The sequence below is a fragment of the Stegostoma tigrinum genome, chromosome 9, assembly GCF_030684315.1.
Source record: "Stegostoma tigrinum isolate sSteTig4 chromosome 9, sSteTig4.hap1, whole genome shotgun sequence".
NCBI lineage: Eukaryota > Metazoa > Chordata > Chondrichthyes > Orectolobiformes > Stegostomatidae > Stegostoma > Stegostoma tigrinum.
The window spans coordinates 4,543,555-4,569,277 of NC_081362.1; the positions used below are offsets into that span (position 1 = coordinate 4,543,555).

At 40.2% G+C, this 25,723-nt stretch overlaps 1 protein-coding gene across 2 annotated transcripts in view; it reads left to right on the forward strand.

Annotated features, from left to right (window-relative positions):
- Positions 1-24,314, forward strand: part of aplf (aprataxin and PNKP like factor) — a 59,398-nt gene extending 35,084 nt beyond the window's left edge. The window contains exons 6-11 of one of the 2 annotated variants that reach the window (XM_048536038.2): positions 7,081-7,268; positions 9,181-9,560; positions 14,366-14,485; positions 16,049-16,095; positions 19,017-19,058; positions 21,085-24,314. In XM_048536038.2, coding sequence (XP_048391995.2) covers positions 7,081-7,268; positions 9,181-9,560; positions 14,366-14,485; positions 16,049-16,095; positions 19,017-19,058; positions 21,085-21,278 — 971 coding nt within the window. In that variant the 3' untranslated portion in view covers positions 21,279-24,314. Of the gene's footprint in view, positions 1-7,080; positions 7,269-9,180; positions 9,561-14,365; positions 14,486-16,048; positions 16,096-18,233; positions 18,404-19,016; positions 19,059-21,084 lie in introns of those variants that run through there. The other variant, XM_059648321.1, reaches the window with a different exon arrangement.
- The last annotated feature ends 1,409 nt before the right edge of the window (positions 24,315-25,723 follow it).

Consider the following 25,723-nt stretch of genomic DNA (forward strand, 5'->3'; position numbering starts at 1 on the left):
AAATTCTATAACTTTAGAACCAAACTGTGCTACGTGCATAATATATTGGAATTGAATGTTGAACCACAGTGAATCAAATGCCAAAATCACAACAGTGACTTTACAGCAACTTAAAACATGATCAAGACGAGGAGGTTGCTTACAGTTTTGCTCAGAAAATACATGAGACAATGTAACTCTCCTGATAATAGTTGTGGTTGGAAAGTATATTAAAGTGAATAAATGTTCTGAATGGCCCAAAGGAAGAGAATAAAGAAAAATAGGAAGAAAAACAGGCACAGGAGTGGTAAATGAGGAGTTGAAATGATGAAAGGCATGGAAAAGATGTATATTTTCAAGAGACCTTTTGAAGGTGCAAAGATATTGCATCACAACTAGACGAGAGACATATACCTTTGAAACAGTTACCTGACATTGTGACACGTGAGTTTCTCACACACTTTTCCTTTAGTATCTGTCTCTCGTGAGCTCACTTTCTCTCTATAATGTATAGTAACATGAGTAAGCACAGAACTTAGACTACGCTTGTAAGTCTGCATTTTGCTCGCAATTGTAAATAGCTAGTGTTGCAAATAAACTCTAAGAAATATGACTCAACAAATCTTTATTTTGGTGATGTGTGTTACATGAGCTAACGTAGAAAACCACAGAACATATCAGAGAGGGAATTCGCACTGCATGGATTTGGTGAGAGGATGTTACTAGCACGTCAGGAAGAAGTTAATGTTGTCACTGTTGGGTTGGAGTGCATGTATTAGAACCTGTGGATGAGGAATTTCTAAAATCGGTGTGGAGCAGCTTGTAGAAGAAAATGTAAATAAGTTTGAGAGTTTTGATTGTTCGAGTGGCAAGGACCTAATGGAGATTAGTAAGGATGGACATAAAGTCAAATGTTTGGATGCTGTACTGTATCCCATAATACATTTTGTGAAGTTTTCCATTTATACTGCCGTTTGTTTTATTTTAGAATGGTCATAAAGCCAGTAGCCAGTGCTAGTTTAGCAATTATGTGAATGATTACAAGGAGTCAATATAGTGTGGAGTTGGAGGAGCACAGTAGGTCAAGCAGCAGCAGAGGAGCAGGAAAGTCGATGTTTCAGGTTTATACCCTTCTTCAAGGGAGGAGGTAGGAAGCCCAGAAATAAATGGGTGGGGTGGGGCTGGTGGAAGGCAGGTGGGATGGTGATAGGTGGATGCGTAGGGGTAGTGGAAATTGGTCAGTGAGAAAAGTGGGGTGGCTAAGTGGGAAAGATGATGGACAGGTTGTGTCAGATTAAGGAGGCGGGGATGAGAGGGAGGGTTGGACTCGGGATGAGGCCAGAGGTGAGGAAGTTTTGAAACTGATGAATTCCATGTTAAGGCCATCAAGCTGTATGCTCCCAAGGTGGAATATGAGGAGCTGTTCCGCCAGTTTGTGTGTGGCATCATTGTGACACTGGAGGAGGCCCAGGAGGAGCATTCCACTCCTGGACTTCCCAGATGTCCTCTTACTTCAAGGAACATAACACCACCTCCCCCCCACCCCGATTCATAATCCCCTGAACTGTACAGTTGCATTCCCCATACTTCTGCCCTCAATCCCCTTCCTGCCTGCTCCTCCCCAAAGAAAAAGGACAGAGTCACCCTGGTCCTCACATACCACTCCACCAATCTCTGCACCCAGTACATCATTCTCTGCCACATGCACTTACCCCCACCACCAAAGAGATGTTTGCCTCCCCATCCTTATCTGCTTTCGTAGGGACTGTCCACTCCATGACTCCCTCGCTTGCTCCACATTCCCCACTAACCCTATCAAATCCAGCACCTTTGCCTGCAACAGCAGGAGTTGTTACACATGCCCCTACACCTCCCCCTCGCCTCAGTTCAAGGCCCCAGACAATCTTTCCACATCTGCCAGGTAATCGTCTGTACATCCTCCAACCTGATCTACTGTATCCATTGTTCCTGATGTGCTATCCTGTACATTAGTGAGACCCAGCATCAGTGACTCTGACTACAACAAGCAGTTCTTGCTATCTCCATGATTGCAAGGATTTCCCTTAACAAGGCAGTCATTCTTCCTTCATTCAAAATTCAGCTTTATTCTCCTTCTTAGTGCTTGTTTTTATTATGATCATGATATAAGGCCAGACCAAAAACAAAACAAAGAACTGCAGTTCTGGAAGTCAGAAACAGAAACTGAAATTGCTGGACAAATTCAGCAGGTCTGGCAGTATCTGTGGAGGGAAAGCAGAGTTGAGGATTTGGGTCCAGTGACTCTTCATAAGAGCCCAGGGCCAGAGCCAACGTTCTTACTTGCATAGATTTTGCCAATGAGTATTTATGCTTTATTTCACATCCTAACAACACTATAATCATAAACCATTTTGTTTAATATTTACGTTTAATTAACTTGTAATATTGATCACAAATTGAATTAAACTAATTCACTCCTTTCAAAGAAGAATGTCTACTCACTAGAATTAATGTTTCCTTTAACTGTTGAAATAATTGAATTGCTATTTTATTTTGAATGCAGAAATTGTTTAGAGAGTGTAAGCAATTTTTTCCATTTACAGACTTCGTCCAAGTCAGTCCTTCCATCTCATGAATGTCATTGTTACTCACCTTTACAAAGTTGGTAAAAAATGGTCAGCAACGTAGTGAGAAAATCACAACCCTAGGATTTGCTTTTTTTTTCTCTGTATTCTTTTATGCAACATGGCATTGTTGGCAAAAACCGGTACTTTCTTCCTGTCCTTGACTGCCCTTGAATTGAGTTGCTTGCTAATGTCATTTCAGAAGACATTTTAAGAGTTGACCCCTTTGTTATGGGTCTGGAGACAAATGTAGGCCAGACTAAGTAAAGACAGCACCTTTTACCTTCACCAAAGGAGATTCATGGACCAAATGTGTTCTTACAACAATCTGTGGTTGTTTTATGGTTGCTATTTATGACTTTTTCTTTGAGCTCCAGATTTCGTAATCAAATTTAATTCCGTCATCTGTCATGGTGGTATTTAAACATGTGTCCAGGGCATTTACCTAAGCCCCTTAGATTACTAGTCCAGTGACATTGCCACTATCCCATCCAAATGGAAATATTATAACCAGGTACTTAGTGTGAGGAAGGCAACATAAACACACAGATTATGCTTCTTGGTGTTCTGTAATAAATGTTGACAGAGAGATTGTATGCAATTCATTCAATTCTTTTAAACAAACTATGGTACTCTTATGCTTTAAACACTTCACACATGTGCATTTGCAGAAAACCAAATTGCCTCATGAATTTTCTGAGATAATGGGAACTGCAGATGCTGGAGAATTCCAAGATAACAAAATGTGAGGCTGGATGAACACAGCAGGCCAAGCAGCATCTCAGGAGCACAAAAGCTGACGTTTCGGGCCTAGACCCTTCATCAGAGAGGGGGATGGGGAGAGGGAACTGGAATAAATAGGGAGAGAGGGGGAGGCGGACCGAAGATGGAGAGTAAAGAAGATAGGTGGAGAGAGTATAGGTGGGGAGGTAGGGAGGGGATAGGTCAGTCCAGGGAAGACGGACAGGTCAAGGAGGTGGGATGAGGTTAGTAGGTAGCTGGGGGTGCGGCTTGGGGTGGGAGGAAGGGATGGGTGAGAGGAAGAACCAGTTAGGGAGGCAGAGACAGGTTGGACTGGTTTTGGGATGCAGTGGGTGGGGGGGGAAGAGCTGGGCTGGTTGTGTGGTGCAGTGGGGGGAGGGGACGAACTGGGCTGGTTTAGGGATGCAGTAGGGGAAGGGGAGATTTTGAAACTGGTGAAGTCCACATTGATACCATATGGTATCAGGGTTCCCAGGCGGAATATGAGTTGCTGTTCCTGCAACCTTCGGGTGGCATCATTGTGGCAGTGCAGGAGGCCCATGATGGACATGTCCTCTACATTGGGGAAACCAAGCGGAGGCTTGGGGACCGCTTTGCAGAACACCTCCGCTCAGTTCGCAACAAACAACTGCACCTCCCAGTCGCAAACCATTTCCACTCCCCCTCCCATTCTCTAGATGACATGTCCATCATGGGCCTCCTGCACTGCCACAATGATGCCACCCGAAGGTTGCAGGAACAGCAACTCATATTCCGCCTGGGAACCCTGCAGCCATATGGTATCAATGTGGACTTCACCAGTTTCAAAATCTCCCCTTCCCCTACTGCATCCCTAAACCAGCCTAGTTCGTCCCCTCCCCCACTGCACCACACAACCAGCCCAGCTCTCCCCCCCCCCCCCCCCACTGCATCCCAAAACCAGTCCAACCTGTCTCTGCCTCCCTAACTGGTTCTTCCTCGCACCCATCCCATCCTCCCACCCCAAGCCGCACCCCCAGCTACCTACTAACCTCATCCCACCTCCTTGACCTGTCCGTCTTCCCTGGACTGACCTATCCCCTCCCTACCTCCCCACCTATACTCTCTCCACCTATCTTCTTTACTCTCCATCTTCAGTCCGCCTCCCCCCCTCTCCCTATTTATTCAAGTTCCCTCTCCCCATCCCCCTCTCTGATGAAGGGTCTAGGCCCGAAACGTCAGCTTTTGTGCTCCTGAGATGCTGCTTGGCCTGCTGTGTTCATCCAGCCTCACATTTTGTTATCATGAATTTTCTATCTCTTCTCTAAAGAACAAATTGTTTTATTGAATAAAATTCCTTTCCTTTTGGAAAGGTTAGCCAATTGTGAGATCGCAGTCAAGCATACGCAACAGTTTCCAACCAATATTTGTTATTATAGTCATTTTTTAGGTTTTCATTTTAACTGTGATCCAATTAATAGCTAGTTTTTGCCAGATTAAAATAATGGATAATGGTCTCTAATGCTAGTCCACTTGGACTAAATATTTTATTTTCCAACAGACTTTATTGCGATCAAAACATTACTTAATAGCTTTTCCATTACTTAGGGTTTCTTTATTGTTTAATCCATGACGTAGTCAAATGAGAACTTGTCATTTTATTCTCCATAAATTGCTTCTTTTTTGTCCATCTGTTTCATTAAATTCCTTCAACCGTCAACCTTTAACGTGTGACACAATTATTGGTGAAACAGTCAGCTGGACTTAATACAGCCTGTCATGGCTGACTAAATGGTGACTGTGCCATCTGGTCTTAGGAGAGACCCCACATCTGTCTCCTGCTGCAGCAAAAGAGGAGGGGGCGTTTTTGGATTCCAGACATCAGAGGCAGGACATCAGTGGGGTCTTGAAGAAACCAATTCAAGCCCACTATTTCTGAACAGAAATTAGGTAACTGTTCAAGGATTATATGGCAGTCACCCGCTTTGGAATGGCCCAAAAGAGCCTGTTGGCCTCTCAAGCAGCTTTCTGAAGTGTGCGTTCAGTACGATCAGGCATCCTGCGTTTGATTGAGGAATGCTGCATCAGGTGGGGGCTGAAAGCCATCCCCAGTTGTTGGTTCCAACTCCCCTGGCACCCATCATGCCTTTCCTCACCTCTTGGCCTGTGGCAGTCCTACATTGGTCCTTGACTGTGAGGAGTGTAATGCCACCAACACTGACTGCTCCTGCTTTACTGGCAGTGTGAGAGGCTGCTGGCCTCTGGTTGATGGATGGGACATCTGGAAACATAAATCATAGCGAAGACCCAACAGTGGATTTTTGATTGCATCAAGCAACCCTAACAGAACTGAGGGTAGTTCCCTGTTGTTAACTAACCATGGTGTAATGGTCAGATTCTCTTTTGCTGGAGATGGGCATAGCGCGGCACCTCTGAATTTTACTTTCTGCTTGTCGATCTGAGATGCCATGAATGATGCTGAATATTGTACAATCATCAGCAAACATCCCTATATGAGGGCTGTGGTGAAAGCAGGATCGTTAATGAAACCACTGAAGATTTTTGAGTCCAGGACGATATCCTTAGACTGTCCTACAGTGCTGTCCTGGGACTGAGATGCCTGACCTCCAACCACAACCATCTTCTTTTTCCCTGGGTATTACTCCAACCACCAGAAAATCTACCCCGATTCTCTTAAAGGGCTCCTTGATGCCATAGTCCTCCAAATGCAGTGTTGGTGTCCAGGGAAATCACTGTCTCACTCTTGGAGATCAGCTCTTTGTGAAAGTTGGAATTTGAACATATCCCTGTCTTTTGTTAATTAAATATTGCCTTCTGAAAGATCTTGCTAATGACTATCCTCAAGCTATTTGTCTTGATGCTTTTATCAAAACGGTTTAAAAATTTACTTGCCAAAATACATTGATAAGTGACAAGCAATTAAGAAAATCTCTCAAATAAAAAAGTCTCTCTCTAATAAATTATCACACAACTCCAACATAGGGAAAGGAGTTGCATATGCCCAATAAATTAAACTTATTTCTGAGCTCTAAGAGAAACAGTATGTGATATGTTTAGTTCTTTGGGGGAAAATTTTTAGTTACTGCAGGAAAAATACCACTTACCAAACCTGAATCTCTGCTAAGGATTGAATTAGCAACTCCTCTTCTCCAGTAACACTACTCTTTTGCCCCATTGGAATGGTAATGTTTCTGCATGTTCAGAAAACAGAAGTGTGAGTAGTTGAAAGTAATCAAAGTTTCAGTTCAGAGATGATCTGGTGGCATAATAGTACAGCAAGGTGTTTCTACATTTTACAATATCGCTAGTCATTGAGATGTTGACATAAAAGCAGTTGTATTGTTACAGTTGTTGCTACGCTATTATGCTACAGTCGTAATGTGTTAATTCTGCCAGATGCCAATACACATTGTGATCATGATTTTTTCTGAAGAAAGGCCCAGACCCAAAACGTCAGCTTTCCTGCTCCCCTGATGCTGCCTGGCCTGCTGTGTTCATCCAGCTCTACACTTTTTATTTTTTCTTGTGATTATGTCTTCTTTACAAGCCATTCCCTTCCGTATTTGATCTAATGCCTTTTGTTATATTTAGTGATGTCCAAACCACTCGTGCATCTGTTATGGAAATAATGTAAGAATCTCTCAGGAACTGTTATCTATTAAAGAATAACTTTCCCCGTTCATTTTAGTGCATTTACAATTATTTTTGTGCTGTTTTGTCATTGCCATGTCATATCTATGCCTTCATTTTACTTAAGGAAATGCAATAGACCAAGGAAGAGGAAGAGGAAGAGGAAGAGGGATGAAAACTCAGGTAACACAACCAGGAAGAAAAAGACATGAGTCTGGGGAGAATGTCATAGAGAATGAAGCATCAGATCAACCACAGGAGAAAAAAGGTAGGAGAAGGAAAACACAACCAAATAAAGATGAAGAACAAGATAAGGTATGGGATTCATAATTTGTTCTCTGCATTCTTAACATTAATACTAAAGTGTATGAATGAGTAGAATCTCTGCCTCAACAAGCTTGTACTAGATTGAAGTCTGTTCTCAAGACTAGTGCTTAACTGGACAATCCTACTGATCTTATCAATCATAATATTTAGACTGTATTCAATTTCTTACTTAATCAAGGATTTTCTGTAACATTCTTGAAGTATTCCCCATTTCATTCTGAGCTTGCAATTTGGGGGAGAAGCAAAATTAGCTTCACATGATGAAATTTCTTGGCAGAAAATCAATGACCACCAAGTATTTGAGGGTGCTTTTAATATATCTATTTTCATAATTTAAAGAAGGAATATCTGTAAAGCTGAAATGCATTTCTGGTCTCTGCTGTAGGAAAGATGTTGTGAAACTTGAAAGGGTTCAGAAAAGATTTACAAGGATGTTACCAGGGTTGGAGGGTGTGAGCTAAAGGGAGAGGCCGAATAGGTTGGGGCTATTTTCCCTGGGGCATCGGAGGCTGAGGGGTGACCTTATAGAGGTTTGTAAAATCATGAGGGGCATGGATAGGGTGAATGGTCGAGATAGTAGTAGTAGCAGTAGTTGCAACAGTAGTAGACTCGCCAACTTTAAGGGCATTTAAATGTTCATTGGATAAACATATGGATGATAATGGAATAATGTAGGTTAAATGGGCTTCAGATTGGTTTCACAGGTCGGCGCTACATCAAGGGCCGAAGGGCCTGTACTGCGCTGTAATGTTCTATGTTCTACGTTCTAAGCTAGGGGAGTTCAAAATTAGAGGGCATAGGCTTAGGGTGAGCGGGGAAACATGAAACGGACCTAAAGGATAACTTTTTCACGCGGTGGGTGTTGCGTGTATGGAATGAACTGCCAGAGAAAGTGGTGGATTCTGTTACCCATTTCAGATATCTTTTAAATGTTGTAATTGTATATGCATAGGAAGGGTTTAGAGGGGCATGCACTAATTGCTGGAAAATGGGACTAGATTAATTTGGGATATCTGGTTAGCATGGACATGTTGGTCCGACAGGTCTCTTTGTGTTGTTCAGTTCTATGACTCTAAAAGCTCATTATGATAGAAATGTACAACAAGCTTGTCAGCATCTCTGAAGAAGAATTGGTTTCATGCATCAGGTGTGTACCCTCTATCAACATACAAGCCTGTGTTAATATGTACATATGGTTGTCATATCATGAACTTGATAGCAGTGATGGTGAAGATAAATGCTTGAAATACAATGAAAAGTTCGTAGAATCCCTACGGTGTGAAAGCAGGCCATTTAGCCCATTAAGACCACACAGGCCCTCTGAAGAGTATCCCACCCAGACTTACTGCCCTTCCTATACATGTAACCCTGCATTTTTCCCATGGCAAACCTGCTTAGACTGTTCATCCCTAGATAGTGTTGACAATTTAGCATGGCAAATCCACCTAACCTGCGCATCATTGCACTGTGGGAGGAAACCCACGCAAACACAGGGAGGATGTGCAAACTCCATACAGACAGTTGCCTGAGGGTGGAATGGAACCCAGGTTCCTGGCACTGTGAAGGAGCAGTGTTAACGATTGAGTTGGCATGTTAGGTGGAGACAGCCTTTCTGTTTTAAAATCTGGTCTGATATGAAGTTCATTTTTTCACCACTGCACTTGGCTTTTCCTGTCTTCTTAGTTGATTGAAATTGTAGATCTCTAATTTGACCGTTTGAGACATTAACTCTTTCTGTCTTCACTGCTGCCTGACCAATTGACTATTTTAGCTTTTATTTCAGATTTCCAGCATCTATTGTATTGTGCTTTTGCATATTTTTTATGCAATATTGTTTAATTCTGTGCAAAAAGAAGAAAGTAACTACTGTAACAGATGGTTACAATTCTATATCTCCCAGAACAGTGCCAAGAGGAACACTCTTGAAGCAAGTTCTGTTAACATGACAAACTGCATCAGTGGACCATCCGGATCTAATTACAAATTGACTAGCAGTGATAGTGATGAAGCCAAAAACCAACATGGTTGTGACTCTTGGCAGCCCCATGAGCTAAGAGACTGGGAAATGAGTGACAAAGAGGAGGAGGAAGAAGTGGAACTGATGAGCAGACAAGGTGAGCAGGAGACTGCACAGACGTTGGAGACTCCTCACACACAGGATAAAAGCAGCTGTCCAGGTCTTGATGAAGCAGAACCAGGAGAAGGTGTAAAGACTCTTCAAACTGTAGAACACAACAAGCCTCGGAGAGCTCCCTGCATGTATGGAAGTAATTGTTACAGGTATCTGCAATCTGTATATAAGCAAATATGATATATGAACACATTTTTTAAAAATGTGTACGGCTGTATCTGTTGCATTGTTCAAGTACTAGTCATTGTGTTTTGCTTGTGGAGTGAAAGATCACATTGAAGATTTACGGGAAGTTACCAAGTAAGCTTTTTAATATTTAAAAATAAATTGTAAAAACCTTAGTAGCAACTGCTGGAAATGTGAAAGCGTCAAATCAAATAGGAGTGGTCAGCACAATTTACAATCAAAGATAAAAATTGAGACACAAGTCAAAGTATTAATATTTGAAAACCCTTTTTGGCTTCACTGTGCTGATAGTTTACAATATGGAGTACTGCTTGTAATGTGATAGACACAAGTTGCACAATTCAGAAGATTGGGAATGAGTGCCTCCAGGAAAATAAACTGTATCTAAATGAAACCAGAGCAAGTACGTGCCACTTCTCCGATCCAGCAGCATTAGCACAAGAAACTCAGGCAGTCATTATAGCTTCCAGAATACTTGTTAACTGCAATGCCTCAAATTATGTACATACAGGCTCTTCGGAGTTAGCAATGCTAGCTGAAAAATCAGATTGTTAGCATCTCAGTGAAGCATTGGGCAGCTTTAAGAATGAGTGATGTTTGGAGTGCTAGTAGTAGGCTGATACTAAGAACAGAGGAACCCTCTTAGGACTGGTTGATAAGGTTGGGTTTGTACTTGTTGGAACATAGAAGAATGAGAGGCAACTTTATTGAAACTTCTAAAGTTCTTTAGAGGACGTGACGTAGTAGATGGAGAAATGTTGTTTTCCCCTTAAGGACTAGACAGCATAATCGTAGAATAAGGAATCTCACATTTAAGAATGAGTTGAGGAATTTCTTCACTGAGGGTAGTAAAAATATGGAATTCTTTGCCATAGAAGACTGTGGAGGCTGAGTTGTTGTGTATATTCGAGGCTAAGATGGTCTTGTAGAGTGGTGTTGACCAGAACTGGGTACAGGAGTGGAGACAAGGCTCCTACCAAGCGTGGGACTAAGCACAAGTGAGGGAGGAGACCGCCTCCCATATCTCCATGTGGTCTTGGTGGGATAAGTTGGGAGGAGTCAGTGTTGGCAGAAGTGGGTGTGAATTTACGAGGTATTCAATTAATAGTTTACCTTCAGGCTGATGTAGATGCTTAGAGTAGATATGAACTCGGAATGAGAATATACAGGTGTGATAATGGTGGCGGAGGATGTCATTGGGAGAGATGAGTGCAGTTGGGTCCAACCAATGTTGGCAGAAGTGTGGATGAGTATGATAATGAGTGAGTGAAGCCAATGGGAGAACCATTTGAGTGAAAGGAAGAGGTGAGATAGCAAGGTGTCAGACTCTGAATTGCCTGTTGAAGAGACATGGATTCACAGTAAATGTCAGTGGTTCTCTCGTTCCTGAAATGAACGTAAAGGGAATAAAGGCCTGATGTAATTCCAAATCACTGACCCAAGAAAAGGATGCTCTTTTTTGTCTTGCTTTAAACATTGAGCTCTCTTGGTTGTAGAATTCTGTAGATGTATTGTAGTAGGCTTTGTGATGCAGTGAGTGGAGCCTCTGCCTCTGAGGCAGAGACTCCAGGTTCAGGTTACACTCCAGGACATAATGGCCATGGAAAATGTTTTCATGATGTGGCTAATCAGGTTGATCATCACCCTGCAATTCCTTTTAAGACAAGTATGGCAGATGAAATGAGTGGGAGAGTTTTGGTCAGTCATAAAGCAGAGTTGCTGCATTATGACAGCTTCCTTAATTAAAAACTCCACGTGCAGGAAGGTTTCCTTCCCATTCTGTGCGACTGCAAGGAAAAGACATGCATTTTATTCCATAATGGCTACTGTTCCAGGTCATTATGTAAACTCTGCCTGGATGCTTCAGACATCTCGCTACGTAAATGTTTAGCAGTTCTGTTCTGAGGAAGGGTCACTGGACCTGAAACGTTAACTCTGTTTTTCCCTTCACAGATATTGCCAGACCTGCTGAGCTTTTCCAGCAACTTTTTGTTTTTGTTCCTGCTTTGCAGTTCAGTATTGATTTATGTTATGTCCCAATGTTTAATGTGAAAGCGAACCTTTCAGGTCTAAAGGTTCAGACTGGATATGTCTGACGGGCTACAGCGTTCTCTGTAGTCGAACCTATCAGGAATGCATCTTCTCCAAAAGGGAGCAGTGTCTGTCAAAACAATGGTTTCTAACTGTTCTTGTTTAATCAAAAATACTTTAAAAGAAAGCTCACTTACTAGAATTTTCCCTTAAATATATGGACAACCAAATTCTGAAGGATACAAAACAGATTATGGGTTGTGCAATGGATGGGAAAAGTATCTTAAAGACTATGTTAAATGGCATAAAATCAGTTAGAAACCTGTTTCAGGAATGGTTAATAAAACTTCTGCAATTGGTAGCAAATACATCATGAAGAGAAGTCTGATCTGTAATATTCAATGTCACTTTTTGAAATTGTAATGAATAACTTAGATGGCCTTTTTTAAAAAAGAAACTGATAGGCAAAAGTGATGAGAATGGAAGAAAAATAATGAGTTAAAGAAATAATCGAATAATAGGAAAACTAAGAGAAAAATTACAAGAAAGCATGATATACTTGGCTACAATTCTTTGGGGTTTCAGAAGAGTTGATAGTTCACTTTATAAATATAGTTACCCCCTCAGTGTCCTGAGAGTTTAGAATCCTTGCTGAAACATCAAACTGAGGCAGCCATTTTTGACATCAGGTTGAGATCTAGTACGCATCAGCAGTTAAGAGTTTTGCACCGTCAGTGTTTGTATATCAGTATACTGAAAACAAACTTTTAAAACCCTTAAACTACTGTTTTCGAAAAAGCAGAAATACTGATGGCCATTTATCAAGTGGAACTTGATTTTAAAATAAAAGCTATTCTGTGCTTGATTTATTCTGGAAAATACCTGATGTCTGATTTGGAGAGATTGAAGGATTCTAGTTGGGAAGACCTACATGTAGTAGACGTAGCTTGCTAGCTCTGGTTTTAATTAATTTGTTGTTGACATCTTTGCAATTGCTGTTATATTTGACTGTTGTAGCCTACTGCTCCACATACCAAATAAGTCTCATGCGTAAAGCCAGTTAATGGAAGGTTTTGTTACTGGTTTGTCTTTTAATGGCTGTGATGCGTCCTAATTGAATAATGATTCAGTTGTAGATACATTCTAGTAGGGAGTATGAGTTTGCCTCATTTTGTTGCAGTCTGGTAATGTTTTCTCCTGCTGCTAATGTCATTCCTAAACATGTCGCATTGACCAAGGATTTACCACAGTTAGAAGTGCGTATGCTTTTGTTATCCAATTCACACCACAATGTTGAACTATCAACCTAAAATATTTAGCAAGTCGATTCTCCACATTTGGCAAAAGCAACACATTTCTCTCTCCTTTTGCTTGCTGTCTTGGGGAGGATACTTGCTGTGGAGTATATCCTGTGTCAAGAATCTGCGGTTGGAGTCTTTTAATGCAGGAACATTGTTGGGCTGCAACTACCACATGATCTTGGCTGACCAAGAGAAGCATACAATCACTCAACCTGGCCATCAACTCCCAGAGTGCGACTTTGTCTCTGAGCCAGCTCAGTATTTGGGATGCTGCCCATCATGCCAAAGACCCCTCTCTGCATCATGTTTAGAAACATTCACACTAATGTAACTTTCGCTGATTCTAGCTATATCTATAGATTTTGTTGTCTTGGACCATCCGAAGTATTTTTGACTCTTTGGTTATTTTCACATTATAATGTTGCCCTCTCCATGGAGACTGACATTTTTTTTAAGATTATATTTCTGTTTTGTTAGCTGAAAGAATGACCTGACAAGATGACAAATTATAAAATCTTTACTGTAACAAGTGAAGAACTGCTATTGGTTAAACTCTATCTTCAATTTATAAGCGACTAATTCTTTAACTATAGCCGTTCCCCTTGTATACTTATCAGACATCACGTTCTCCAAAGAATTACAATCGTCTTAGCAAACAGTCCACAGATACTGCCAGTTTCTATCTGGTTTCCGTAACCCCATTTCATTGTGTAGCAACTTTGAGTGTCTAAGTGCTTTTCTGTTTTCAGAGAGTTTTTTAAATTCTCCCTCAACAGTTAAGCCTATTCCATTGATATGTGTCGCTGGATATACTAGAGCAAATCTCCTGGGATATTTAAATTGTTGCAGGATGCACCCCATAGACTGGACTCTGCCCTGCCTCTCTCCTGCATCTGGTTATTGTGGCTTGCATAGCCAAGCAGTCTTTTCTTTCTGCTGACTGTACAGAGCGATTATTTGTCTGAGACTTTCATTGATCTGTAGGGAAGCCCGCAACCTGATGTCAAAAATGGCTGCCTCAGTTTTCTTCCCCATAAGAATGTGAAACTCATTTACCTTACAGTCGGGTAGCAATGGGCTATTTTGCCCTGAACTTCTCTTTCATTTTAAAAGTAAAAGAACCATTAACAACACAGCTATTTACTATCTATTACCTGTAACATTTTCTGGGACTTTGGGAGAACCAGTCTACTCGTTGTAAACTCAAGAGGCTGTCTCCAAGCATAAACATCTTGCAGTTAAAACAATCTTAGCTCCCTTTGACCTCCTAGCAATGGAGCAGCTCATGCTTATTGTCAGCTAGACTGTAGAACAGATCAGTAACTCCCTTTATTTACCTTAGTTTTGAAGATGTAATTCCAAAATATAATGACCTATTAACTTCATAATTAACAGAAGGTTTTGTTACAAGATGTATGAATCCACTTTTCCCTCAGGAAAAATCCATTGCATTTTCAAGAGTTGAGTCATCCTGGCGATACTGATTATGAGGAGCAAGCGGTTGAGGAGGAAGATGTTGACAAACCAGAATGTCCTTTTGGTACTGCTTGTTATAGGTTAGTAATTTATTCTACAGCAATTACACTAGAGGCAAGGGTGGGGGATATCTCTGTATTCCCTTATCAACCCTAGTGGAAAGGTATTTTGATTTTAATAGATCAGTCTTCTTCAGGTCACTTGTAGGTTCAAAACTTCAGAGATTTCCTCATTACCATGGAACTGACAGGTCAGTTGAGCAATCGTTTGGTCCCCAACAGAGAAAATTCTCTCATTGAAGTTATGTTTTATTAATTGTTTATTTAACTTAATTTTGTCCCTTTCAAAATAAGGACGCCCAGCCATCCTTTCACGATCTGAATCCTTTCTCGATAAGATATAGGTGACCAAGTTCTGTGCACTCCTACCCATCCCTGAGTTTTGCAAATCACATTTAAGTGCAATTCACACTTAGCTGCCACTTTGTGGATGCCATTCACTCAGGTGATTTGATGGATGGATTTTATTTTAACAGTCACTGTACTCTTTCTTATTCCCCAGTGATGGTGTTAACAGTTATTGCTGTGAAGTGATTATGTTCCTTTTTGTAGAAATGGCTGTTTGAAGACCATTATTTTATACCTGCATGGTTGTTATGTGATGACATGTAATGAGTATGTAAAACAAAATGAATTCACTTCCTGCTTTTGATAGGAACCTATCTGCCATAGCATACAAAGTAAAATTGAAACAAATTCCTAGAAAAAATGTCATTGAGGCACTGAAATCAGTTTCTTTCATACTGATTAGCTTCAGCTTCAAAACTGGTGCTTTAGCTAGTCACACACAACTTAGCAATGTATTCTGGTATCAAACAGCACAGCTGCAAGCAATTGCGAAGTTGTTACAAAGAAACACTACTTATGTAATTCATCTCTGAGAAATAGTGATGTTAGTTATAGTTACAGGTCAAGACTGTCTGGTCTATCCAGCCTGTCCCACACAGATGCAATAGGTTTTGTACCTTGGTAAATACACTCCACATGCTATCACAAACCTTCTAATCTCCGAGAAGAGATGAAACAAAGGATGAAAATATTAGGCAATTTTAGGAAAACAGTTTATCTAAAATTCTTCCATAATTCATCTTGGAAATCAAACTGGACTAATTTGTAACTCTGACCTTGAGTTCCCTGAAGTAACTTACTTTTGTAAGAGGTCATGTGCACCTCAATCAGACACCCTATGCTCATGAAACATTGCTTTTTCATGATATTGCATGCTAGTTTTCCTCCAGGAGGCATCTGCAAAAATAGTACCTTGGCTGACCTACATGTGAATGGAGAGCCGAATATTAAATCCCTCTATGCAGGCCATTTGGGTGAGATTGGGACCTATGGAACCTTCACCCAACAGAAATAAAATACCTTCAGAATAGAATTGGAAAGAAAATTGTAAAACATGATGTATGTTCTAAGATAAAACTAGAAAAGCGTAGTTACGGAACATTGGTGATCACTGTACCCTCTTGACTAAATAGTCCTACTACTATTTATAAAGGCTAACAGAATGAAGCAGATTACCAATTTAGGGCATGTATTGTGTTTAGTTAATAAATTAAAATGTGTTCCACTTCTTTGTAGGAAGAATCCACAACACAAGAAGGAGTACAAGCACACACTACCTCCAGGTAGCATGATTTCTGTTTCCATAAAATTTAATTGATTCTTTTGGTTTTATCATAAATTCTCTTTAACTGCAGAAGCTTATAAAAAATTTGATTCTGCTTTCATCTGTGTCGCTGTCATTTTTAACACAAACATAAATGGTAATTTTTCAAAGTATTGAGGTTGGTTGGCTCTCCGAGCTGGCTTGTTGTTCCACACACATTTCATTACCATGCTAGACTAATTCTCACTCATCTCAATCCACATGGATAAGGAGAACCACGAATTCAACTGGGACAGGCTAAGCAGAGACATGCACGGGAATTCCTAAAAGCCTGGTACTCCACGAAGAAAGCCATCAATAAACACATAGAAGTCGACCCCGTATACACTCCACTACGAAGGAAAACCAGAAGTGAGGCAATCTAGCTCAACGGACTCCAGAGTTTTAAAACTAGGCGGGGAATTCCTAGTGCCAGGCTTCTAGGAATTCCTGCACCTGTCTGATTAGCTTGTCCCAGTCGAATTGGTGGTTCTCCTTATCCGTGTGGATTGAGATGAGTGAGAATTAGTCTATTTATAGTTTAAAAACCAGGCGGGAAAACATACCAACGCTTCATTGGAGGCTGCACTGAGGATGTTACCCAGCGTGGTAACTATATAGTATGTGAATGGACTATATTAACAAGTTACGGAATAACAAACATGACTTTTACTTCAAGCTTCCCAGCTCAGCATTTCACATTTATGTTTATTTGTATCTTGTGATTATTGGTGTACAGCCTTTGTTTGAATTTGCATGTTCTTGCATGAAAACCTCAGTGGAAGGAGCCCTTATGATTTGTGGATGATATAAAACCAAAAATTGGGTTATTCCTTCGTGTGATGCAGCAATTTCAGAAAGTATTTATTGACTTATTGCCATGAAAAGGTATCACCATTTTTATATTTAGCATAATGACAAATCTGGGTCAACTTGAACTGAATTTGAAATGTGAATAGTACTGTTACAGCAAAGATTTTATTAACCAGCACCTCTGGAGCCAGGAATGTGCGACTTGACAAATATTCTGGTTCACGAAGAGGTGCATATACTCAATGTAAAAACACAGACTAAATAATAGAAATGCAATGCAATGCAGGGTATATACACATCTTTATTTACTGCATGAATCACTTAAATAATAATACAAATTTGCCTAAATGAAGCTTACTGGCAGAGAGCCTTCTCACTCACCCTCGACAGACTACCTAGAAATTGTGGGGTTCGTGATAATGCAGTAAACTTCCGGTACTTTAATATAATGTTTGCCGGTTTATTGAGAGTGCAGGTTACAACAAAATTTCTTGTACGAACGTCAAAGTCAGCAATTACACTTTTTTGTCAACTGTTATTAATTCATGGATGTCTGTTGATGCATTGCAAATTACCTTTGGTAGTGATCTGTGGATTCCATGGATGGCATTGTATTTAATTCTGCCTGCTGTGAGGTCTGTGATCAGTTCTGTATTGCAGTCCTGAGAATGCTGTCTTTAGTCCGAATGCTCCCATACTGAAGCTGCTGCTCTTAGGAGCTTCAGTGAACTCTTTATTTAAGTACTGACATAGAGAATACTGATCACAGCTCTCTAATGTAATTCTGTTCCTTTTGTCTTCTGGTGTCAGAATTACATCATCATCTACATCGTCACAATTGATACATTCATTCCCATCATACTACAATTTGGTTCTAGACTTATTTTAACTCAAGATAAGCAGTATTTTTTTCATTAATTGTATAGTATGGTCAAGCAAAATGTGTATAAATCTTAATTATTTTGCAGTTAGTATTTAAATATGTGCTTTGTTCTTAGAGAATGGTAAATAAAGTTACCAGCACTACAATATAGACTGGTGAGCACCTAAGAGACAGTGTCTCTTTATAACATAAAAACATGATTTGATGCTGAGCAGTGACTGGAATGTCACCATTGAAGAGCGGGAGGCCATTTTTTTTACCTCTTTCAAGCACTTAAGCTCAGAATTAAATGCAGTCAGACCAAATTTATTACAGCCAGATGTATAGTATTTCTCCCAGAAGGTAACAACGTCAGCTTCAGAATAGCAGTCTGTACCACATCAATCACCCTTTTTTCCCATTTCTCACTATCCCCTTTACAGCTTGCCTGATGGAGATTGCAGGTTGCTGCCAAGTTCGGGCAGTGCTGTAATTTGTGCCCAGGTCCTAAAGATGTTGATTCAAGACTGCTGAAGCCTATTTCATAGAGATGCCCAAAGCCAGTAGAGAAAATGAAAACAAAAAAATACTGGCGATCACAGCAAGTCAGGAGGCATCCATGAAGAGAAGGCAAGCTAATGTTTTGAATCCAGATGACTCTTCATCACAGCTGACGTAAAATTGCATTAATGCATAAGTGACAGGAGGACTGCTGTGAAGTGTTTGGGGAGAAGGACTGCTGATAGTGCAGATTAAGTGATCAGGAATATGAGAATGGCAGATCGGAAAGGACAGTCCCACTCCACATTTCCCGACCCCCTCCCCCCCCCACCCCCCACCACCACCACCTTGCATAAATGTTGCTCCCTCCAGCCTGCTTTAACTCTCAGGGTGCTGCCCTGAGCTGCTATGATCTCCAGCACTTCTTGTTTTCAGAACAGATTCAAGCATTTGCATTAATTTGCTCCTGCAGCAGAGAAAAATGTTGTTCTTCAGTGGAAATCTCAAACCAAGGCTCTAAAGATGAATCAATAGTATGCTGAACCCATTTTAGTCAGTCATAAGTGAAAGTGATTCCTGCATTAACTAGTTACATAAGCTTACCACCTTTCAAATAATTTTCCACTTCAAAGTAGCTGAATTTTGTGCCAGCATTCAGATTGCTGTAATTTGTCGCCATATTCATGTTATTTGGCTTTTCTTATTTGATAACGTTTTAATTTTAGGAAGTGAATTAAGAAGACCAAAGAGAAAAGTGGCTCAAAAAGGTAAGAGTATTGAGCTTTTCATTCTCCAAACAATGCAATCAAAATCTGGTCATCTACGTCATTTACTGTTTGTGGGTCCTCTGTGTGTGCCAATCAACTCCATTGTTTGCTTGCATATCAACTGAAATGATATCGCAGAAGTAATCAGTTGGCTATGAAACAATGCTGGTACTGTGGCTACAAGATCAGTCTAACAATTCTGAAGGTATAAAGCCATGAACTTTATCGTTGTTGTACAAGTCTATCAGGTTCATCTGATGTCCTTTTTTGGGAATGAAATCTGCTGTCCTTGCCTGTTCTGGTGTACTGGGATTCCAGATCCACTGCAATGTTGTCACTTAGCTGCCCTCTGAAATCGTCTCCCAAATCTCTCAGTTCAAGGAACTGCTGTGGACAGGCAATAAATGTTATCCTTGTCAGCAATGTCCACATCCATCAAGGCCTGCATTTTTAAAACTCCCTTTTGAAGAACTACATTCAGTTTTAGGCACAGTATTAGAATTATGGCATTGCTTAAAGAGTTAAATTATGGGGACGGGTTGCGTGAAAATGTTGGTCCTTTGGTTGAAAGATGATGGCAAGGATAAGAGGAGTCAAGATAAAGAGAAGCTATTTCATCTACTAAGGAAATTCGGAGAAAATCTTGAAAATTTATAGCCAATCACAGAAGAAATTAGGAGCCCTCTATCACAGAAAAGGTGTGCTAGAAATATGGAGAATTTTCACTCTAAAAGGCTGTGAAAGCTCTTTTGATTTAAATTGTCACCCAGTATTAATTGTAGACAGGCCAATAATATCGGTGTTCTGACAAGTTGATTAGAAAAGCCAATGGTTAAGATATTTTGTTGAAATAATAATGGATGAGTCTACAGAAGTTATGCTGAAAGTTCACAGTGTTCTTGTCAGATCACACTTGTGTTCAGTTTTTGTTATAGAAAATTAATGTTCTTGGATTAGAAAGGCTATGGAACAGAACAGTATGTTTGATTCTATGCAGTGACCTTATTAAAGAGCCTAATTAAGGTATACTCACATTCAAAGTTTGACATTTTGATGTGGAAGTAGGACCCAAAAACAAACTGAAATGAGAGCAAAGTGAAACCAAACCAACATCAGATATAATAACATTCTTTTGTAGACTACACAACATTCAATATGAATTCTGTGGTTATTTAATATTCAGTATGGTGAAATGATGCCAGAGATAATGTACTGGGAGGAAGAACTTGAGTTAGCCAAATCTCCTAATTTTTTATTTTTCTATAGTTCCGTAATGTGCTTCAGTTTTTAATTGTTGTCTTGGACGACTTGTATGTTGATGAATATGTCTTTTGATTTGACTAAACAGCGAGTTCAATAATTTGACCACCTAGACTTACCATGGCATCAGATTTATAGCATCTGCAGTTCTTATTTGCTTTTATATTAACACACCTGCCTAGTTTCAAGACCAAAGTCTGTTTCGTTTTGTTGAATGTAAGGGCATCAAACGATTCAGATCAAATGGCGGGTAAAGGGAGTTAAGATTTGAGTGAGTGGTTAAAATGTAATTGAATGATGGATCAGGCTCAAGGGGCCAAATGACTCATTTCTCTGCCTCCGCTTTGTCAATATTCTTTAAATGAGCACTAAGAATATAACAAATATATGCATACAACTCACTTAGAATCTGTTGCCAAGCAATATTGTCTTATCTAAACCTTTAAATACCCTAATGTCACACCTCCCCACACTTCTTCATAAATTCATATTGGGATATTGGGAAATATGAAAACAGAGATGCATCTGAATCCAACAAACATTTCAGCAAGATTTGAAGCTATGAACAGAATTATCGAAGAAAATTTGCAACTTCACACTACAAACAGAAGCAGACTTATGATCCAGTTGAATTAATGTTATCAAATGGGACATCATCATTCCTTTTAGTTACAATGGGTGATTACTCTTGAGCTGTGGCAACTGTTCTGTTGTGGAACTATTATGTGCCAATAAATGCTAGTTTAAAATGTTTTACTTCTGCTAGATAAAAGTGGTCTGGATGGTGAGAGTGATGATGATGGTGAACCCAACCAGTATGACCTGAATGACAGTTTTATTGATGATGAAGAGGAGGATCTGGAGCCGACTGATGAGGATTCTGATTGGGAGCCAAGTGCAGAGAGTGATGAAGATATTGAAACACTAACAAAAGAAGCCAATAGATTTGTAAGAAATTAAAAATGAAACTTGTTTTTTGTACCTTTTTAATTTGGAGCACTGAGAAAATCTGTTTTCTTTCAGTTTGCACTAACACTGATGTTTATTGGCTTGCTTTAACTTTATGTTCAGAATCACATGACTGCCCTCTTGTCATGAATTCATAACTAGGTTTAAATTATCATCTGTCAAATTGGAATGATTGTTAATCCAGGGAGTGAGTTCTGGCAATGAAATCTGAGCATTTTCAATGTCTGCTTTGATGGATAGTCAGGAGAAGGACATACGGTTTTCAGAATTTTGCTTGTTGCTAGACAAGCATTAAGGAGTGATATTTCAGTTTCTTGATACCATTGCAGTAATGAAAATAAGAACATATTTCTGAGCTTTGCAGCTGTCTGAGCAAGCTACACTTGGTGGCACAAGAATCCTCAGGTTTGGAAAACTTAAGTGCAAAGTCTGATTTTTGACTTTCATATGAAGAGGACCATAACAGCAAGTAAAGAAAGAGCCAAAACAAAAAGCAGCAGCGTTGGAGTTTATTGTGCAGTTCATGGCCACGTTGGTCAACTGATTCAGGCATGCCCACTGGAACTGAGTTCAACTACTCAGTAACGCTTTGCTTTGTAATGAAGAGGCAGTGAAGAATATACGTTTTTTTGGCCAGAGTAAACCATGTTTTTGGATGCCTAATGCCTGTCACTATTCTGAAAGCACAGATGTACCTCCTTCCAGCTGTCTGTCATTTTGAGTTCAGATATAAAGCAATAAAACAAGTTTTTAAAGAAAAAATGTCTGTGACTGACGTCGAAGTTCTGATTCGATTGCAGAGATGCCTGCAAATTGCTGTGGTGTCAGTGGAATTCCTGGAATTGAAAGGGGTGTTCAGCTTTACATGACTGAACTGCTTCAGATGGGAGCAGTACACTCGTGCACCAAGGTATCTGATGCTAATTTCAACTTCTGATCTTGGCAGCCATCCTTCCTCTGGCTGGTGTAGCTCTGACTACCTAACTGCCAAGGTGACACAGAAACGAACCTCTGTGGGCTCTCTGCAGTCTGCACTCGATACAAGGGACCTTCGGCAGTCCCCCACCAGCAACAGAATTTCTATTGGTCACCAACTGGGTATGCATTTATAACAGTACTGTTACTGAAGACAGGGCTGATGCTAATGATGGTCCCGTAGATTGATGTGATTTTAAAACTGATGGAAAGGTAAATACAAATTGACTTGAGTGCTGGAAAATCACTGTAAATGCTGAGTTTCGCATTGCAGTGGATAGAACTGTGTAAATTTAAAAATGTTTCCACATTCAAACTTCATGATGTAGTGAATATGCCAGTAAAGTACTACTTGCAGAGTCTTTCGCTGTCTGTCTCCCCAGTAAATCTGTCCCTTTCTGTTAACTAATGGAACTGCCCATTTTCTTCTCTGTGATGAGGCTGTTTAGTTGTGCCAAAGGAGGTATGGTGGAAAATCAAAGTGAAAAATTGCCTAGGTATGACAAGCTCATGTTCCGTCATTTAAAGGCAGTTTTGTTGATCGTAGTTGAATTTCTCTGTAATATGCACTGCTTTTAGATATACCAAAAATAGGTTAAAATCATAACACCTTTTTGCCTTGGAGGTTGGATGTATATTTGAAATAATTATTTTTATAATGCAGAAGTTTGCTTAAATGAAGCTGGCCTGGAAAATAATTAGTGTACAGATTTGTCAATACAGGTTGCATTTAATTTTTTTGGCAACATGCAAATGGGTACTGCTAAAGAAACACATTTTACCACAGTGTTTCATCTTGCATTCGTCAGGGCAATTTGCAAGAGATGTCAGTCATCATTAAGGAATCAACCAGTCAGACTCCACTTACCCACCAATCTGAATTCTCCTCTCATACCGCCTGTGTTGTTTTTCCTGTTGAATTGATATTCTCACCAATTGTCCTGATGAATGCAAGTCAGAAAAACTTCAACAAAATGTCTTTTTCAGCAAAGTACACGTTGTCTTGCTGGCTTGAGTCGCTGTATTGGCTCACTTCATATTTTAAATTTGATATATGAGGATGTGGTAGTTCATTGGCAATTTACTTTTAAGTACGTACTATGCGTGTGATTACTGTCTGTTAGTTTTCAAGTTAACCATTCTGAGAGACACAATAGCCACAACAACCGTCAGAGACACAAGTCATTCAAAATATCTTCTGAATTTCTCATCATACGTTAATGTTCAGAATAAGAATTAAAATGTTTTTTAAATGGCTCATTCCATAACAATGATGATGTTTGTCTCTTGTGTCTAATAATGCTTCCATTTAAAGTCTTGGTCTCTTCCAAAGTATAAATTTGGAATGAATATTTTTGCCAAGAACTCCTTCTCAAATTTCTCACCTTGCCTTCGGAAGAACTCTGCTTACAGAATATTATTCTCAGCTTGCAGCATTTTCTATTCAGCAACTTCAAATTTTGAAATGTGAGAAATATGCAGCCTGTTCATTGAAATAAAATTTGTATTTTTTTTTGTTTGTGGAGCAAAAGACTAATGTTCTTTTTTTAAAAAAAAGTGTGGAAGAATGACACTTGAAGTAGGCGCAGACCATTCAGCCCCTCGGGCCTGCTTCGATATTCTGTGAAGAAGGCCTCAACTCCACATTCGAGTCTGCCCCCATGATTCTTGTCTCCTTTATCAATCAAAAATCTGTTGAACTTAACCTTAAAGATTTGTAACTTCCCAAAGAGATCGGAGACTGGGTAAGGGGATTGCACAGACTAATGCCTGCCGTAGAAAAGAAATCTTTCTCTCCTTAAAACTCTGAGTAGTTAATGATCACCTGCTGCCACATTGGAGCAGGAAGTCTGCACCATTCAATGTTGTCGATGTCTGGAACTAAAGGTCGGAACCCACTTGGCCTTTGGGTGCATCGGTGCTGTTGTTGGTTCTGCAGCCCCCTCCCTGATCAGCCCTATTGCTGTTGCTCTGATCCCACCTCACTCAATGACGCTTGGTCTGCAATCTTGCTGTAAATGAGTTTTGTTTTCAATGAAACAATTGATGAAACTTAATTTGTAATAGTTTTTTTTTCATTGCTGTATTACTGAACCTAGCAGCTATGTGCAGCGTCTCAAGATAGTGACAGTGTGGATGGTGAGAATGTCGCTGTATTGCAAAAGCAACTCATACAGTCAATTATTAAACCATGCCCCCCATTTTTAGTTTTTCCCCATAAGTGGAGCCATGCTGTCTGTATCCACCCTGTTAAATTCCCGCACTCTTGTGCTTCAATAATTTCAGCTCTTATTCCTAAATCAATCTTCGGTCATTAGCTGACCCCTTCATCCCTAGCATCGGTCAAGTGAACATGCTCTGAACTGCTTCTACTACTAACCCTAGAGTCTGTACCCTGTCCCGCTTCCCAGTACTTGGCCCACAGCCTTGGATGTAATGACGTATACAAAAAGTAAAATGTACTTTTTAAGGATTGTAGGGTTCCCCACCTTAACCACCCAACCTGGCAGGGCATTCCAGGCCCCCTTCACCCTTTGGGTGCAAAAAATATTACCACCAATTTCCTCTAACCTCCTGCTTTTCACCTTAAAATTATGCCCCCTTGTTATTAACCCTTCAATTTAGGAGAGTGGTGGCTTCTAATCCATCCTGTCCGTACTTCTCATAATCCTCTGCACCTCAATCAGGTGCCTTCTCTGCTTTGTCTGCCCTAAAGAAAACAGCCTCTCTACCTACCTGAAATACTCCATTCCAGGTAACATCTTGGTGAATCTCCTTTGCACTTCCTCTAGCGCAATCACATTCTGTAGTGTGGAGACTAGAGCTACACACATACCCCAGCTATGGCTGAACGAAAGTTTGTACAGCCCCAACATGACCTTCCTGCTCTTGTAATCTGTATCACGACCGATGGAATGTCCTGTGTGCCTTCTTAACCACCCCATCAACTTTTCTGTGGCCTTCAGGGATCAGTGGGCATGCACCCCAAGATACCTCTGTTCCACTGAACATCCTGGTGACCTGTCATTCATTGTGCACTCCCTTGTCCTTCCTTATAAATATGGAGATCAAAGCTAAGCGCAGTCCTCCAAATGTGGTCTTACTAATGCCTAGTAGAAGGCTTGAAACACTGATTTAAATTCCATTCCCCTTGCGATAGACATCAAGATTCCACTTGACATCTTAGTCGCTTGCTGAACCTACACACACATTTTCTGTGATTCAAAATTGCGCCCCTTTTAGTGTTTTGCTGGATTCAAAATGATATTAGACTAAGAGCACACATGATGTTAGAACATAAGAAACAGGGGCAGGAGTAGGTTGTACACCCCTTTGAGCTTGTTTCACCATTCTGTAAGATTATGCCTGATCTTCAGATAATGTTGATTTGATGGGTAATTTTGTGATATTTGAAAACTTGACAGACCAACTCAAAGGCATTAAGTGCAAAACCGGAAAAG